The sequence below is a fragment of the Limulus polyphemus genome, unplaced genomic scaffold (assembly GCF_000517525.1).
Source record: "Limulus polyphemus unplaced genomic scaffold, Limulus_polyphemus-2.1.2 Scaffold716, whole genome shotgun sequence".
In the NCBI taxonomy this organism is placed as follows: domain Eukaryota; kingdom Metazoa; phylum Arthropoda; class Merostomata; order Xiphosura; family Limulidae; genus Limulus; species Limulus polyphemus.
In genome coordinates this window covers 200501-217274 of record NW_013666326.1, presented here as the reverse complement: position 1 = coordinate 217274, position 16774 = coordinate 200501, and the positions used below count along the sequence as shown (strand labels likewise).

At 35.6% G+C, this 16774-nt stretch overlaps 1 protein-coding gene across 1 annotated transcript in view; it reads left to right on the top strand.

The window, feature by feature from the left end:
- LOC106460134 (transformation/transcription domain-associated protein-like) overlaps positions 1 to 16774 on the top strand; it is a 262616-nt gene that overhangs the window by 218030 nt on the left and 27812 nt on the right. The window contains exons 56-58 of the mRNA XM_022386785.1: positions 4215 to 4461; positions 11704 to 11853; positions 14340 to 14497. Of these exons, the coding sequence (XP_022242493.1) occupies positions 4215 to 4461; positions 11704 to 11853; positions 14340 to 14497 (555 nt within the window). The remainder of the gene's footprint in view (positions 1 to 4214; positions 4462 to 11703; positions 11854 to 14339; positions 14498 to 16774) is intronic.

Below are 16774 nucleotides of genomic sequence, written 5' to 3'. Positions count from 1 at the left end.
TTTTTTTTTTTTTTTGACACGTTTCACAGTATATTCCCCCTTCTCATGACATTATTTCATGATGATCTTTTTGTCTCTCTCTTTTGAGAGTGGGTACTTGCAAGCCTTGACCTATACAGGCTTTAATTCTATTTTGCTTTAGCTTACCATCATGTAGATTTTTTTTCCTGATTTTATGTCATTTGCATCTCTGTTAAACCTATCCATTTTATCCTATAGCTAGTTTTTTTTAGCTGCATTTTACCCTATTAACACTCCAACAGTTAATGTTTACCTTCCACCTCCTTTCTTTGATGTTCCACTTATATGCAGGGATTTTCATGGGATACCTCCTTCTACTTCCCTCCATATTGGGGTGTTTCTCATCTTCAGTTTGTTCCCTCCACATATGGCTTCTTTGCTTTTAGGATCTTCTAGGGTGTAACACTGCTGTTTATTTACCATCCACTGCTAATAGGGTCGTACGGTTAGTTCTTTTTCTCCACTGGTCTATTTTTTGGGGCTTCTCCTGTGCACTTAGCATCACGTGGGATATTTGCAATGCTACATTTAATTTTTTAAGTTGCTTTTTTGTTTGAGATATTATCATCTTTATTCATTTTATATGTTTGGCACCTGCCCATCCTTTATTTGTCTTACCTACAGGTTTTCTTCATTCATCTTGTTTGCTTGATGCTGATTGGGGTTCTGGATCAATTGGTCCCACCTCAGTAACTTCTTGGGTCTTCCTTTGTTTAATATGTAGTCTTTAAGCACATTTGGGTAAGCTGTTTCTACTTGACTGACAATGCCCACAGTGCACGTTATTATCTTCAGTTTTTACACCACCTGATTGTGTAACAGTTTCGTGCCTTGACCTTTGGACTTGTTTTGGATCTATACGTCTTTTGTGGTCTGTGTTTTACCCAACTTCCAAATTTTGGGGATTTTATCAACACCATTCATTGGGTGTCTAGCTTCGGTTAGCTCCTTCCAAATGGGGGTAGTCTTAGCATACTTTTCTACTCCTTCCGTATTTGGCTCGGGTAGTTGGATAAGTTTTTCCTATCACACACCTCACATTCTAGTCTCTTTGGGGTGTGTATTTTTAAATTAGGATTATCCATTCTCGTCCTCGAATGCATTCAAAAGTGTTTTTACTTTGGGTTTTTCTCTTAATTTTCATCCTTCCCTCTTTGTGTATATGTGTTGATAGTTGAACATATACTCGGGTTACTGCTCCCCCCCCCCCAAATTGTTTCTTTTCCCTGATACATATCTCCAAAAGTGGGGTGTGTGTTTCTATCAGTAGGAGGCTTCAGGATAATGGTCTACATTCAAAAGTTCTTATCCCCTTCACACCCGGGAACTTCTGCCAGTTGAAGGTGCTTCTTCTTCTTGTCCGGTTCGACTAATCCTGTTTATTTTTGATGGTAGTGTCTTATATCACTCACCAAGGGGACACTCCTTTTTGTTTCCTTTGAGGTAAACAGTGGATTTTCTCCTTTGAACCCACAAGCTTGACATACATCTCTTGAAGGGTAATGTTCCATGTGCTTTGGCCTTGTTGCTAATTGACTTTCCATTCCTGACACACTTTCTCCCAAGGAGTAACCTATCAATCCTCCTAATTTTTGGTGGCTCTGCCTTCTGTGGGGTACTCCTCCATGTGAAGTTATTGAATCTTTTATCACTTCCCAGTTAGTTACCTCTTTTGTTTGTATTCTTTGGTTCATCATCCACTTGCCCTGGCTGTCATTAAGTTCAGACAAGTTTACATTAGTTTTTCTTATTCCATCATTCTTCTTTCCCAAAATTTTGTGCATCCATGTCACCCCGGTTCAGATCTTTCTGATTTATCTTTCCTGGCCATCACTACTTGGGTTTTCTCAGCTGTTTCAGCTCTGTTTGTTTTTTTTTATTCTGGCTCAATTTTGTTAACCTTTAGTTGCTCATGTGGTATATTTCTTTCAACTTTTTCGTTTCTTACCATCTTCCACATTTTCTCTTGGTGGGATACAGATTGTCTTCTCTGTCCATTACACGTTGTGGGTTACTTCATTGTATTCAATGCTTCTTTCTGTTGAATCCATTTCCCACATTTCCTCCCTTTACTCCACTTCTTTGTCTGTGACTTTTTCCTTTAAAGGAGATAGCTGTCCATCCCTGCCATTTCTTGTATTGACCAAATCTGTATGATCTGCTTTTCAAAATAGAGTTTCTCCACCATGCTTTCTCCCCCCATTTCTTCTAGTGGAGTTTGAGAGTCCTTATCACTTTCAAGTTCCAAGCCGCTGGGGTGGTGGAACATGGAGGCACCCTCCTGAATGTGTTAATAAGAGACAAATAAGATATATATAAATGACTATAAAACCATTCAGTTCAGAGTTGAACAGTGGTGTTCTGCTGGTGTAGATGATGAGATATTGTCCACTATGTAACATTGGAGTGAGCCGTCAAAATTATAGTCCACCCTTTCAATGGGGTCCCTCATGCTACCCCCCCCCTCACACTTGTATCACAGATATCTCTATTCCCTCACTAATTTATTCTCTTGTTACTCCATCCATGATGTGGGTCATGGTGGAGGTATTTTTAATTGACTATGGTTCTTCCCCTTATGCTATTTCATGTTGCTAATTATTCTGAAGATGTTTGTGTGCTTAGGGCAGTTCTGGTCATTATATATTTAAGTGAGATGTTTTACACTGCACAGACATCTTTTCGATGCCGGATGTCGGGTTCCCTGATCGATCATTCAATTTTTCACATTGTTATCATGCCCACTCATGGGCCAGGGGGTACAAGATTCCCTCCGGTCTTATGAACTTGACGCGAAGAGGGTATGGTCCTTTTTCCTACCCCCACCAGATGGCTGGGTTTTGAATTGTTGTAGACTTGCCACCAGTATGATCCTCTTTCCTACACCCACTTGGATGTTGGTACCTGGTGGCTGGATTTTGGATTGTAATTGAGTTACTGATGTTATGATTCTCATCCTACCCCCGTATGGATGTCGGTTCCCAGTGGCATGGGTTTTGGATATAGCTGACTTGCCGTGTATGGTCTGTCACACCCTAGCCACCCTACACATCCTTTGATCTTACCCACTTTTATGTTTTCTGGGATTGAGTTTAACAAATAATGTGTGGTTCAGATCACTATCCTGCTATAGTTCTCTCCCATTTGAATGTGTTCTTTCATCTTTCCACCCATATATGCAACATCTTTCCACAATGGGCAAAGAGTATACCTGGTTCAGAAGTGGTGTGGTCTCCCACGTATTATCATCGACTCAGAAGATATCCTTTTGGGGAGTGTCCTTTGGATGCTTTCAACATGAGTTTCTAACTATTTATGTGAGAGGAGGTAATATACCATATTAGAAGTTATTATTTTCCTATACTGAAAATGTATTTCCGATAGGTACTTGTCTCCTCTCACACTTCCCACTTTTCCTCCCCATTGAAAACCGGTGCTTCCAGTTTCTACCAACACTCGAAGTGATAGTTTGGTAGAATTGAATAGAGGGAGTCACATGTGTCAAGGGTGTGTGTTGTGCTCTTATTGGTGGAGGGTTGTTGCATGATAATTTGCATGCAAAATGCATTGGAATTACTCAACTCCAAATGAGTGGGAGTTTCAAGGCTTGTGGCAAGCACAAACATTTTTTTTGCATATAGAGGGTGGCATTGAACGAGAATAGCTATTTATGTGAGAGGAGGTAAGTACCTATCACAAATATGTTTTCAGTATAGGAAAATTATAACTTTTGAAAAAATTTTAGTGAACTTTTAAGTGTTCACGTCACTAAGTAAGGGAAATAGAAAATACCTAGTATGATTGCACACTACATTTCAACATACAACTAACTGTTTAAAGTTGAGACTCTTTAATAGTTTTTTTTTAACTGTAAGACACATTTTACATCCTTCTCAATGCAAAAACTTTGCACATTGCATTTTTGTTTCATTCTAAAACAAAAAGAACAATTTCTTTCATTTCTTTTCATAGGAATCTTGATCTTTTGCAAAATGTCACCTGGATAGACAGTTTATTTTATAATGAAAATCTACCTTAGATGGTATAAATTAAAAGCAGCAAAATGGTTTTCTTCTTAAATTTTCATATTCATGGATAACTCGAAGGCATTCAAAGAAACTTAATTTACTTAAATGAGATCTTAAATACTACAGATGTTTTTTATATGTGACTATACTATTATTCTCTGACAGGTGATCTGGCTTTTAACATATGATGATGATAAGTCATCCTTAGCCAAAGCTGTGGATAAATATTGTATTGGAGTTCCACCCATTCAGTGGTTACCATGGATACCACAACTGCTGACTTGTCTTGTTCGGAGCGAGGGGCAACAAATCTTGAATTTGCTAAGTCAAGTTGGCAAAGTTTTTCCTCAAGCCGTTTACTTTCCTATTCGTACCTTATACCTAACACTGAAGATAGAACAGAGAGAAAGATGTAAGTTATGTAAATTATCATGATGTATTGACAAAATTTGACTGTGTTTATGGGGGTATGTAGCTATCAAATAAAATGGTTAATATATTAGTAAATATGAAAAATTTTAATATACTATATGTTTGCAGATGATATAAGCACAATAATTTGCAAATTAAATATATCATACATCATTTAATATAGAAGTCAAAAATAAGTTACCTATATTCAATATTTAGGTTTGTCAAATTTTCTATTTAATTTTTAGTTGTTACAATAATATGTTAATTAGTAAATATAATAAAGCCCCCATAATGAGTGGTAATATCTGCTTAAAACTGAGCACAAAATTAACTCTCTTGCTAAGGGCATCCTTTTCTGTACATGTCACAAAGTTTTAATGAGTTACATTCAAAATTTAAATAAACTATTTTATTATCATGGTGTACGAGTGACTTAAAGAACATCCCTGAGTCAGAGATCCTTGCTGGTTTCTCCAGCCAAAAAGTTTCAGCAGTGTGAAGGATCTCAACTCGTCAAGATAGAATTATGGTACCAACCAGTGTTCTTATACTGATGTTTACATCTCCACGTCCACCTGCTTCAGACAAGGCAGGGTATTCAAACTGTCAGGTATGGCCATATATTCCCAACACTCCCAGATGTTTCCAGTGTCAGTAGTTTAAACACTCAAAGATATCCTGTCATAGTTCTTTAATGTGTGCTCATTGTGGTGGCAAAGACCATGATCCCTATGAGTGTGAGCTGGATCCTTGCTGTGTGAACTATAAGGGCTCCCACCCCTTATACTTCCAATCTTGCCCTAAATGAATTTAGGAGAAAGAGGTACAGCATCTGTGAACTGTGAACAATCTTTCTTTTCCTGAGGCTCGAAAAACATTGTCCCCAACTCCATCTCGGACTTATGCTGCTGCACTACATTCCACAGCTACAGTGTGGGAGTGCAAACAGAAGTTTGTGTGCCTCTGACAGAATCATTTTATCAGCATCTGAAGAGCCTTTTGCCCTCTATGGATAAGTGAGTAGATAAGTCTTCATCTACTCTTGTCTCTGTCCCCATCAATGCTTCCAGTGACTGCCTGGATCCATCTTTTATGGCCCTGCAGTGCAGAGCGATTATTTGTTCACACCCTCAGTCATTGGTATCAGCTTTTACAGATAGAGATCTGCCTAATCGACCTAGGGCAGGATACATGGAGGTTGACAAACCCCCATCTAATAAAGAAAAATGGCATGGTTGTAAACAGAAGAGTTCTCCTCCACCTAAATAAATATGGCTACATTGATACAGGGGAACTGTCATGGTTTTCATTCTAAATTAGATGACATTAATGCCTTGATCAATCACTATCATCCTGTGTGTCTCTCATTACAGGAAACATTTCTGAAACTTGCCAATATGGTCACCCTTCATCACTTTTCTTTATACCAGAATAACAAGTTGAGTGATAGACAAGTTCAAGGAGGGGGTGGCATTGCTGGTTGATCAGCATGCACCTACCTTGTCTGTGCCACTCCATACACCCTTGGAAGCAGTCACCATCACTATTTCCTTGGGTCGTACCATCAATGTTTGTTCTATCTACCTGTCTGCCAGAGAGACCTATGGTCAATCAGACCTTGATGCTCTCATCAAACAGTTGCTGTCTCCCTTTTTCCTTCTTGGAGACTTTAATGGGCACAATCTCCTTTGGGGTGGTGCCGATGTTGATGGGACGTTTGGTCTTGGATCACAACCTGTCTCTCTTTAACCCTTGTGCTTTTACTTACTTTCATGCACCCAGTCAGTCTTTTACTGCTATCAATCTATTTATCTGTTTTCCTTCACTTTTCTCTCATTGTTCTTGGAAGGTTGACAGTGACCCACAGGGCAGTGATCATTTTCCCATCATTTTGAGGGAGGTTGGACGTGGTCGATACCAACAGACCAGAGTGTCACGGTGGAAGTTGGACAAAGCTGTCTTTCACTGCTCTCTTGGAACTTGATCCTGCTGTCATCTATCTGCCATCTATAGAAGACTGTGTGGAAGCAGTGACTGACTGTATCATAGAGGCTGCTGTTCATTTTATCACAAATGCCTCGACACATTTTCCACAGTATCCTCATCCATGGTGGAATTCTGCCTGCCAATGGGCATGGAATGTTCAAAAACAGGCCTGGGATATCCTCCGACAGTATCCCTCTCTTTCTAACCATGTACTTTATCTGTGGGCCTGAACCCACGCTTGGCAGGTCAGGCGTCAAAGCCAGAAGGAATCTTGGATTAACTTCACCTCCAGCATCTCTTCTACCACCAGTTCCAAAGTCATCTGGGAGATGATTAGGAAAGTTAGTGGGAAGTATGCTTCCCATCCCCTTTCCATCTTGCTCTCAGACAGCCAAAAAGTTGCTGATATACAAGACATTGCTTATGCTCTTGGGGAGCCTTTCTCCTATTACTCCAGCACTTCTGTTTCCTCCCCTGCCTTCTTGGCCATCAAGTCTTGGGCAGAGCGATCACCTCTTTCTTTTTGAACCAATTGTCTTTACACTGGTGGAAATTAAACTTGTTCTTCATCAGTCCGGCAATACATCAGTTGGACCCAATGATATCCACTACGAGATGCTGCACCACATTTCTCCTGTCTCTCTTGCTATTCTTCTGGTACTTTATAACGGGATCTGGCAAGAGAACATTTTATCAGATGCTTGGTGCCATGCTATTGTTATACCTTTTTCTAAGCCTGCGAAGGATCCCAAGATTCTTTCTAACTATCATCCAATTGCTTTGACTAGCTGTCTCTGTAAGGTTTTGGAGAGTATGGTTAATGAACATCTCGTTTTTGGTTCCGGTAATCAAACAACCTCTTCTTGCCCACCCAGTGTGGTTTCCGTCAACAGTGCTCCACTGTGGGCCACCTGATTTGCCTTGAGACCTTAATCAGGGAATCCTTCCTCAAGAGAGTACATCTTGTTTCTATCTTTTTTGATCTTGAGAAGGCTTATGACACTACCTGGAGGTATGTTATTTTGCGGGACCTCCACTCATGGGTTGCATGGCCATTTTTATTTGTAACTTTTTACTTGACCAGCGATTCCAATTCCGTGTAGGTTCAACCCTTTCTCGTTCTTTCACACAGGAACTTGGAGTCCCTCAGGACGGTGTCTTGAGTGTTACACTTTTTAGTACCAACATAAATGCTATAACTCACCTACTCCCTTCTACAGTTCCAAACTGGCTCCATGTCAACGATTTTCAAATCTCATGTCAGTCGTCAAACATAAGGTTTATTGAGCAGCAGCTTCAGACTGCTCTCAATAGAATGTTGGAGTGGACCACAGCAAATGGTTTTACCCTTTCTTTTTCCAAAACCATTTGCATACACTTTTGCTGCCAACGGGGATTGCATCCCAATCCCGAGCTCTGTCTTGGTGATGTTGCTCTTCCCGTGGTTCCTAAGGCTAAGTTTCTGGGACTTATATTTGACCATAAGCTCACTTTCGTATCACACATTAAGCAGCTATGTGTCAAGTGTACAAAGACAGTAAACATCCTCCAGGTCCTTTCTTCCATCTCTTGGGGAGCAGATTGTTGTTCTATGCTAAAAATCTATTGTTCCCCTATAAGATGCAAACTGGACTATGAGTCTATGGTTTGGCTAGGGCCTCTGCCTTGAAGTTGCTGGATGCTATTCACCATCAGGAGCTTCATCTCTGCATTGGGGCTTTCTGCACTTCTCTGGTCCAGAGTCTGTGCACTGAGGACTATGAACCTCCTCTTCACCTCCGCCGTTTGCAACTTTCTCTGCAATATGCTATCAAGCTTCGATCCTTACCACAGCATCTCACTTGGGGTTGTGTCTTCCTCCCTCAATGTGCTATGCTTTTTCATCACAGATGGTCTTCTATTCCTACTTTTGCCCTTCGCATCCAGGAGCAGCTGGCTGAATTTGATCTGTCATTGGATGACACTGCTGTTTCCAGTGGTCAGCCCATTCCGCCATGGCTTGTAACCCCCCCCCCCCTGTGATCTTTCTCTAAATCATCTGAGGAAGGCGGATACTCCCCTTGGAAGTACCGTCTTCTCTTTGCTGAACATCTTTCGAACCATTCTTCTGTATCCATTCATACGGATGGTTTGAAATCAGATGATTGCGTGGGTTCTGCCATGGTCTGTTCTGACTCGGTGGCTGCTCATAGAATCCCCTCTACAGCTTCTGTGTTCACTGCCAAGTTGTATGCCATTTCTCTTGCCCTGGATCATGTATAAGCTGAACAGTACACTGATTGTACTATTTACACTGACTCTCTTGGCTCTCTATAGGCCCTGGAATCGTTTAACATTAGTTCTCACCCTGTTTTCGTCTATATTCTCCATCGACTGGCCCATTTTTTCTTTTTCTCCCATTTCTATTCAGTTTTTCTGGATACCTGGTCATATTAGTATTCATGGGAACGAGCTTGCTGACACCACAGCTACATCTGTCTGTTCTGGTGTCATCATGGCTGTGCCCGTGCCATACATGGACTAAGGTCCTGTATTCAAAGCTCGGCTTCACACCAGTTTGTAGTCGGCTTGGGGTGAACAACGTCATAACAAACTTTTCCAAATTAAACCTATGGTTTCTCCTTGGCCGTTTTGTTTCCCTATGGATTGTAAGGAGGAAGTTGCTTTGGCATGGCTATGCATTGGTCACAGTTTTTTAACTCATCGTTTTCTTTTATCTGGTTAGGACCCACCAAAGTGTTGCCATTGTGACACTCAAGTCCCAATTGCCCATATTTTACTGTCATGTTGTCATTATGAACATGAGTGACGGCACCATTTTGGACATGTAATCTCTAAAGGTTTACCTTTGACATTGGACAGTGTTATTAGTGGTGGTGACACTGTACAACTGGATTGTGTTTTTAGCTTTTTCAGGCCATTGGCCTTTTTAGATGTATTTAATATTTTAGCTGTTTTTTATACATTGTTTCCTTTTACAATGATTTATTTTTACCTTTTTTAGCCATTTTCTCGTGATGTTTTTACTCATTTGGTGCAGATAGCCAAGTTGCTTTGCACCAGTAAACACCAAACAACAACAACAACAGCTATCATGGACAAAGCAGCTAACAATACTACAAGTAATTACATCTGCCCGATGACTACAACTGAGCACCAATTTCAAAATAACTATTGGTTGGATTATAATGTAAAATGAACCCTTTCTAATGACTATATACATGTGTCTAGTAAATACATGTGACTTGTAAAGTTCAAGGAATAGTGTAGAAGATGGGTGTGGAACCTGTCAGGGGTTGGAAAAATTTATCTCTTATTTCAACAGAACTCAGAACCTTGGAACATATGTGTTGATAGGGTAAGTAAATATACTTGCTTTCTAGACATACATCTACCAGACTGGAGTTATTTTATTCAAGATAGAGAGTGCCAAAATTAAGATTTTTTGTAGCTCATGGATCATGTGACAACAAAACTGAAGTTGAAGTATTTTTTTAATGTTTCTTTTGAAACAAAGAAACTAAAACTTAGATAACATAAATCAAAAACTTTGAATTATAACATACATTATAATGTTAATTTCATTGATATTCATTGATAGTAAAATTGTTTAGATAAATTTTGAATGTAACTCAGTGACTTGCATAGAAAGGGATTTAAAGGGGTAGCCATTGTGAAAGGGTTAAAAAGTATGTTTCATTTTGTATGTTAAGTTTATTTTGAAAGGGTTTTTATTTTTAATTATTTGTGTTAATGTTAAAGGCCTATTTTGCATTGTGAATTTTAGTATGTTTTGTTGGTTTATTTTGTTTCAGTGTTAAAGGGTGTTTTATGCTGTCTCTTTTTTATTTTTATGTAATGTGCTTTAAGGGTTTGATATGTAACTTCATTGTTAACAAGTAGTTTTGTGATTGTGACTTACCAAAAGTTCTATGCACTATTGAATCTTTGTTAAAAGATTTCCTTTTTTGTTATGTAATTGTCAAAATTATTAATTGTTAAATGGCATTTATTATATATTTTGTCATAATGTTGATATATACATGATCTTTGTTAAAGGATTTGATTTAAAATCTTTGATAACATGAATGACTAAGCAACTGCTTCTTCATTAAAGATTTGTGTTGTCTGCATTGCCATGTGTGTTTATAGAGACAAGAGAAGGTTATATTCTGTAATTAGTGATAGCTAAAATGGCCTGAAAATAATGAGAGTAGGAAAACTGTTGTATGCAAAAATGCCATGCATTTCCTACCCCTGTGTTAATATAGAAAGTTTGAATATCTAATTTAGGTGTATGTGGTTTTCTTGTATAATATTAGTAAATAAAGTCATTAAGTTCCTTTTTCTCTCACTAGTTATTGTTCTGTGTCATTCACCTGAGGTATAACCTTTGCCTTCTTATGGGAAAGCTTTCTGCAAAATTGTGTGTAGTGTTTGAAAGTAGACAACAACCCTTTGCTCTGGCTGGTCAGGTGTTGCCTCAAGATTTTGGCCTCCTTTATTTTCAGTGGGAAGGAGCAATAATCACATAGGTAGTGCTGTCACCCTGAAAATGTGTAACATTGTTCTTTCATTTATATAATGCTATGTTTTCTCAATCTGTGATACAGATTTTAAACTGTATACACAACTTCAGGATATTTTGCTAAATATCACGAGCTTTGAAAAATTCTTCAGTGAAGGTACTGTCTAATAAACACACACACACAAACTATTTGATTGTGTTATTTAATGAAGGATTGTTTAATTGTGTTTTATATATGTCTCTCTTTTTTTTCTTTTTCTAACCCCAGTCAGCTTCAGATAATTCAGAATTTGCAATATATTTCCTGATTGGATCTCCTGTTATTCTGGGGGAAATCAGATTTACCTGAGAATACCACACACTCAACACTTTTTACATTAACCCATTAACTGCAGCAGGAGCAGCTCAGTTGCCATTTTTTTAATCACAGATAAAACTGGGTTGCCATCAATCACAATAAAACGGTAATTTTTGTCATTCGCATAGAGTTATAGTTATATATTTGTCATCTGCAGTTAATGGGTTAATGAAGTATGCCCAGCCTCAAAAATGAAAAATTATTATTGTATAATGCGATTAAAGAACATATAACTTTTGTTAATCTTTTAAAATCATCACGAAAGATGTTTCTCCTTTTTATCAAGAAATTTCCTGGAAACTCTTGGAAAAAGTTTCATTTTTAAGCATGGGTAACCTTGAAAAACTGTGTTTATTTCGTTATTACAGTTAAAAGTGATGTTACTGGAACCTCAGAAATCAAAAGCAATGGAACCACTACTACTCAAACAACAGCCATTACATCAAGCCCAGCCCTGTCTACATCTGGAGTTGATAGTGGTAGCTCAGCTCCATCTCCATGTGGTGGAGGAAGCACAGGTGAATAGGTTTATATATCCAAATTGTTTAATGCATTGACAGCTAGTTTATCATATCTAAAAGTAATGATGTATGACCAGTGCCAAAAAAATGATGAACTTCGGGCCTTTGTTTTATTCATATTTAATTTTTCATAGGTGTAAAATACAATTGGCAATATATATTAAATCACAACCAATGAAATGATTTCCTGTATATAGTTCTCATTTGCATATTTTTAGTCTCTCTCAACAAAAGATAACTTCGTTAGACTAATTGGGATACTTTGAAGGCAAAGTATTAATTTAAATGTAATTTATGTAAATTTCAAGAAAAACCTTTTTGCATAATTTTAATTTTAAATTATTAATTTGGCCAACTAAAGGTGTGATAAAATAAAAATGTTTATAATAGGATTGAACCTATAACTTTAAAATTGCAAACACTCAGGAATTAAAGCTCAATTGACAAAAAATATTTTGAAATTAAAAAATGATATTCAAGAACTAAAAATAGTCAGCAGATTTCATGTCTAAAAAATTGGATAAACATTTAATAACTATGACTGCAATAACATAAGAAATTAAGGAGCTTAAAAGTAAGAATTTGAAAATAGAAAAGGTGGATGTTAAAATGAAAGGAGAGCTAGAGAAGGCAGAACAACACATAAGTGACCTGGAATTAGTATGTAGAAGAGTCATTCTTAAAGTAGTAGTAATTCCAGAAAGTCAAGATGAAAATCTATATGAGGTCATGAAGAAGATTACTGATCTTGTGAAAGTATAAATTGTGGAGGAAGATATTCAGGAGCTACATAGACTACCAACAATAAAAAAGATGAAAGATAATACTAGTAGTTGTAAAGTTTAAAAATATATTTATAAGCGAGAAATGGCTGAAAGAATGGTAAGATATATCCAAAAAGTTTAAGATTAGAGGCTATTGATAAAACCTTTAAAAAAATAAAGTACATTTCATTAAACATTTACCACCATTAACAAAACGTTTTGTATGTAGTAAAAGAGGAATTAAATTTTAAGATTACTTGGGTAGAAAAATGGAAAAGTGTTCATGAGAAAACTGGAAAGTAGCAAGTTGTGGGGAATAAGAAATGAAGAAAAACTGTAAAATATACAGAGGCAGAATAGTAAAATATGGAAAATAGCAAGCTATGGAGAATAAGAAATGAAGAGCTGGAAAATATAAGGATGCAGAATGTTTAATTTGATATGGAAAATAGAAAGGCACAGAGAATAGATATGAGGAAGAACTGGAAAACAGCAAAGTATGGAGAATAAATGAATTGCAAAAGTGGTGAATTAGATATAGAAAATAGAAAGGTATTGAGAATAAGAAATGAAGAACTAGAAAAGATAAAGGTGAAGTGATTGAATGTTTTCTTTTTTTATGTAGGAATAATATACAAATTTATTTTATTTATGTTGAAAATAAATGAATTTCAAGCTTTTAAAAGTATTATATGTAATAATGTTTCATATTTAAAAAGTCTTTGCTAAACATGTGGTACAGATTTTAATACACTACACTTAAATAGAAGTTTAGGAGAAACATTTGAGCTAGATGAAAATGTAGAAGTAGTAATATGGGTTAAAGATGAAGAAACACATATTTTTTACTTAAATGTAAATGGATTGTATGACAAATGTAGATAATGTAATAAAGCAGGTGGTATTGTTGTTTGCATAAAAAGTTGTTCAAATCAGTTAATAAAATATTCAACTATAGCAAACTAGTTTAATCAGCATTTTATAAGTGTTGCTAAAAAAATTATTGGTAAACAACATAAAATTATAGACTGTGTGTGAAAATTCATGCAATCCAAACCCTAAGGCAATATTTTTATACCAAACAAGGTATAATGAAATGAAAAATTATAGTAAATAGTTTTTAAAAAAGGAACAAATAGGTATAGTACTGATAATTTAAAAATTGAAATTATATAAAAAAATATAGATATTGATAAATTGTTATTACATATTTACAAGGTGGTTAGGGCACTCGACTCGCAATCTGAGAGTCGCAGGTTCGAATCCACGTTCCACCAAACATGCTTGCCCTTTAAGCCATGGGGGCGTTATAATGTGACGGTCAATCCCACTATTCGTTGGTAAAAGAGTAGCCCAAGAGTTGGCGGTGGGTGGTGATGACTAGCTGCCTTCCCTCTAGTCTTACATTGCTAAATTAGGGACGGCTAGTGCAGATAGCCCTCATGTTGCTTTGCGCAAAATTCAAAACAAACAAACATATTTACAATATATCTTCCAATGTATAATTTTTCCTAGGAACTTCCATATAGCACAGATACAAAAGAAGACATGATTTCTTTAAATAGTGAGAATATTGAAAAATTTATAAACTCATGTGAATTGAGTAACTTGTATTTAAATATTTCAAAGACAACATATACACTTTAAGTTAAAGGGTGAAGAAACTGAAAATTATATTATTGTTAAAAGAGTTATAATCTGTGTTAAATTTATCACTAGAATCTCAACAAACCCAGCTACCCCAACAGCAACAACAATCTGGAGAATCAGGGCCAATACGGGCAACTCCTTCAATGTGGAGGTGTAGTCGAATAATGCATATGCAGCGAGAACTCCACCCTACAGTCTTGTCCTCATTGGAAGGAATTGTGGACCAGGTGGGTATTAACCCTCTGGATTTGAGTAACTCAAAGTGTGCATGTCATGATCTTTTTTTTTTTTTTACAGTGTAACATTGAGACTTTAATTCAACTACTTTATTAGCAATGTGTATCACAAATCTTGGCATCAAAACATAATTACTAAATCAAATATTGATAATGTACAAGATTTAATTTCAAAAGGGAATGTTTAAATAAATTCTCAATATTTACTTCTGGATCACGTGACACTTATCACTCCAAACTGCCCATTTTAGATATTTTTACTACCCTAATATGATGTTCGGGGATTAACATAAATTATGCTTTTATAGTATAGGTAATGCTAAGATATAAACTAAATTTTATAGCCCCATTATTTTTGTTTTATTGAGATATAAACCAGAAAGTCAAACCCATATGTCATACACTCCTGTTATATGTTGTCTTTCAAAAAATATCATTAATTCTCTCCAATATTTGCTATTGAATTATTCATAACTAATAGAAAAATAAAATTTCAAATTACTTATATCAGTATAAATCTAGCTCATTCTTACAATAGGTTTTGAATTATTGGGCCTACAGATTCATTTTTGCTATTTCTGATTTCACCTGAACTAGGTAACGGAATTATTTTAATCCACTTATAGCTTGCTTAGAAAGCCAGTTAAAATATAATAGTTATAGAACATTATATTCTTTCTACATGATATTATTTGCTTTCCAAATGGTACATTTGAAAGAAATGAAAATTCAGTAAAGTAGTGACATCAATCCAACTAAAAAGTAGGGTTACTTTTTACTGAGACTTTGTCTGCAGAAAAGCACAAGACCCACATATGAGTACTGAATTTCTTGCTTTTATGTATACCTTTTATTTATTGCTATAAAAGTAGCTCAAATTTAAAAACTATAAACATTAAATAAAAGACATTTCTCAGTGAGGTATGCACATGAGCTGGTCATGCACTATGTAATTCAATACTTTGTTTACTGCAGGTTGAGTTGTTATACCCTGTACAAAAAGTTATAAAATTAAATTAAAACTGCTGTAAACTGTTATAAATCTGAGGCTGTTTATGATAAATTATTGTAATTTTTTTGTTAGAATCTACAATAATTCTAGAAATAAAAAAATAGTAATTTAGATTGATTTATTTGATTCATTTTTTTCTGGTGGTTACAAAGTTGGTTAAATGGACCAAGCCTGTATAGTGTTGGGGTAAAGAATATAACTGATAAAATATAAAGTTTCACTGAAAAATAAACTTATGATATTCATTTAGTGGGTTCTAGAAGTTGTGCAAATGAAATTTTAAAACTGCTAGATGAAAAACAGTATTTTTAATCTTAACATGAAAATTATCTTGCACTCAGACTCTGAATCCATAAATTCAAAGACAAATCATTAGTAAAAATACTTAACTAAATATCTGTTTTTGTGCTTACAAAAGACTTGTAATATTTACTAAAAGCTTGTCAAGTTTTATGAAGATATGTGCTACTTAAAGCTTTTAACACTCATGGTCACATAGTGGTTGTGAGGTTAGTTAAAATCTTCAAGCCTGTATACAGAGGGTTAAACAATAACATGCATATACCATCTGTATATATGTTATTGTTTAATGCCAATTTTATACAGATTGTTTTGTTTCCAAAATCAATCAGTAGTTTTTTTTGATAAATTAAAAACACATGTATAATATCACCAAGACTACTTTAAGACAGACTTTGAAATTACAGTTTTGTTTATAAAAAGTTTAAAACTACTGATTATCTATGAGAATCAGCCAGCAAAAACAAAGACTTTTCACAACTTCTGGTGGAAAACAACTTTAATAAGTCTAAACTATGTTTAGAACTGGTATATAATTTTCCATTTATCAATAAAACAACTTAAATATAAAATATGTATTATAGTTCCTAAATATTTCTCATTAGGTTTAAAGATAACTTGGTTTTATACTGATTCAAGTACTGGTATTTGTGATTTAGCAAACAGGTTATCATGTAGCATGTCCTAATAAAAAATATGGACAACAAATATCATTTAGTCTTTCAAAGTAGTCCTTATGCTAACACCATCAAGAAAAATAAAAATTTAAACCTAACCTTTATCTTTTTCTATGTTGACCAACCTTATAACAACCAGTCAACCATGAAAGTTATCCATATTATAACTTTTAATGAGGTAATGGTATCTTCATAAAATTTGGCAAGCTCTTAATAATCATTGCAAATCTTTTCTACACAAAAAATAAAAGTTTTTAATTAAGTATTTTTATTAAAGAT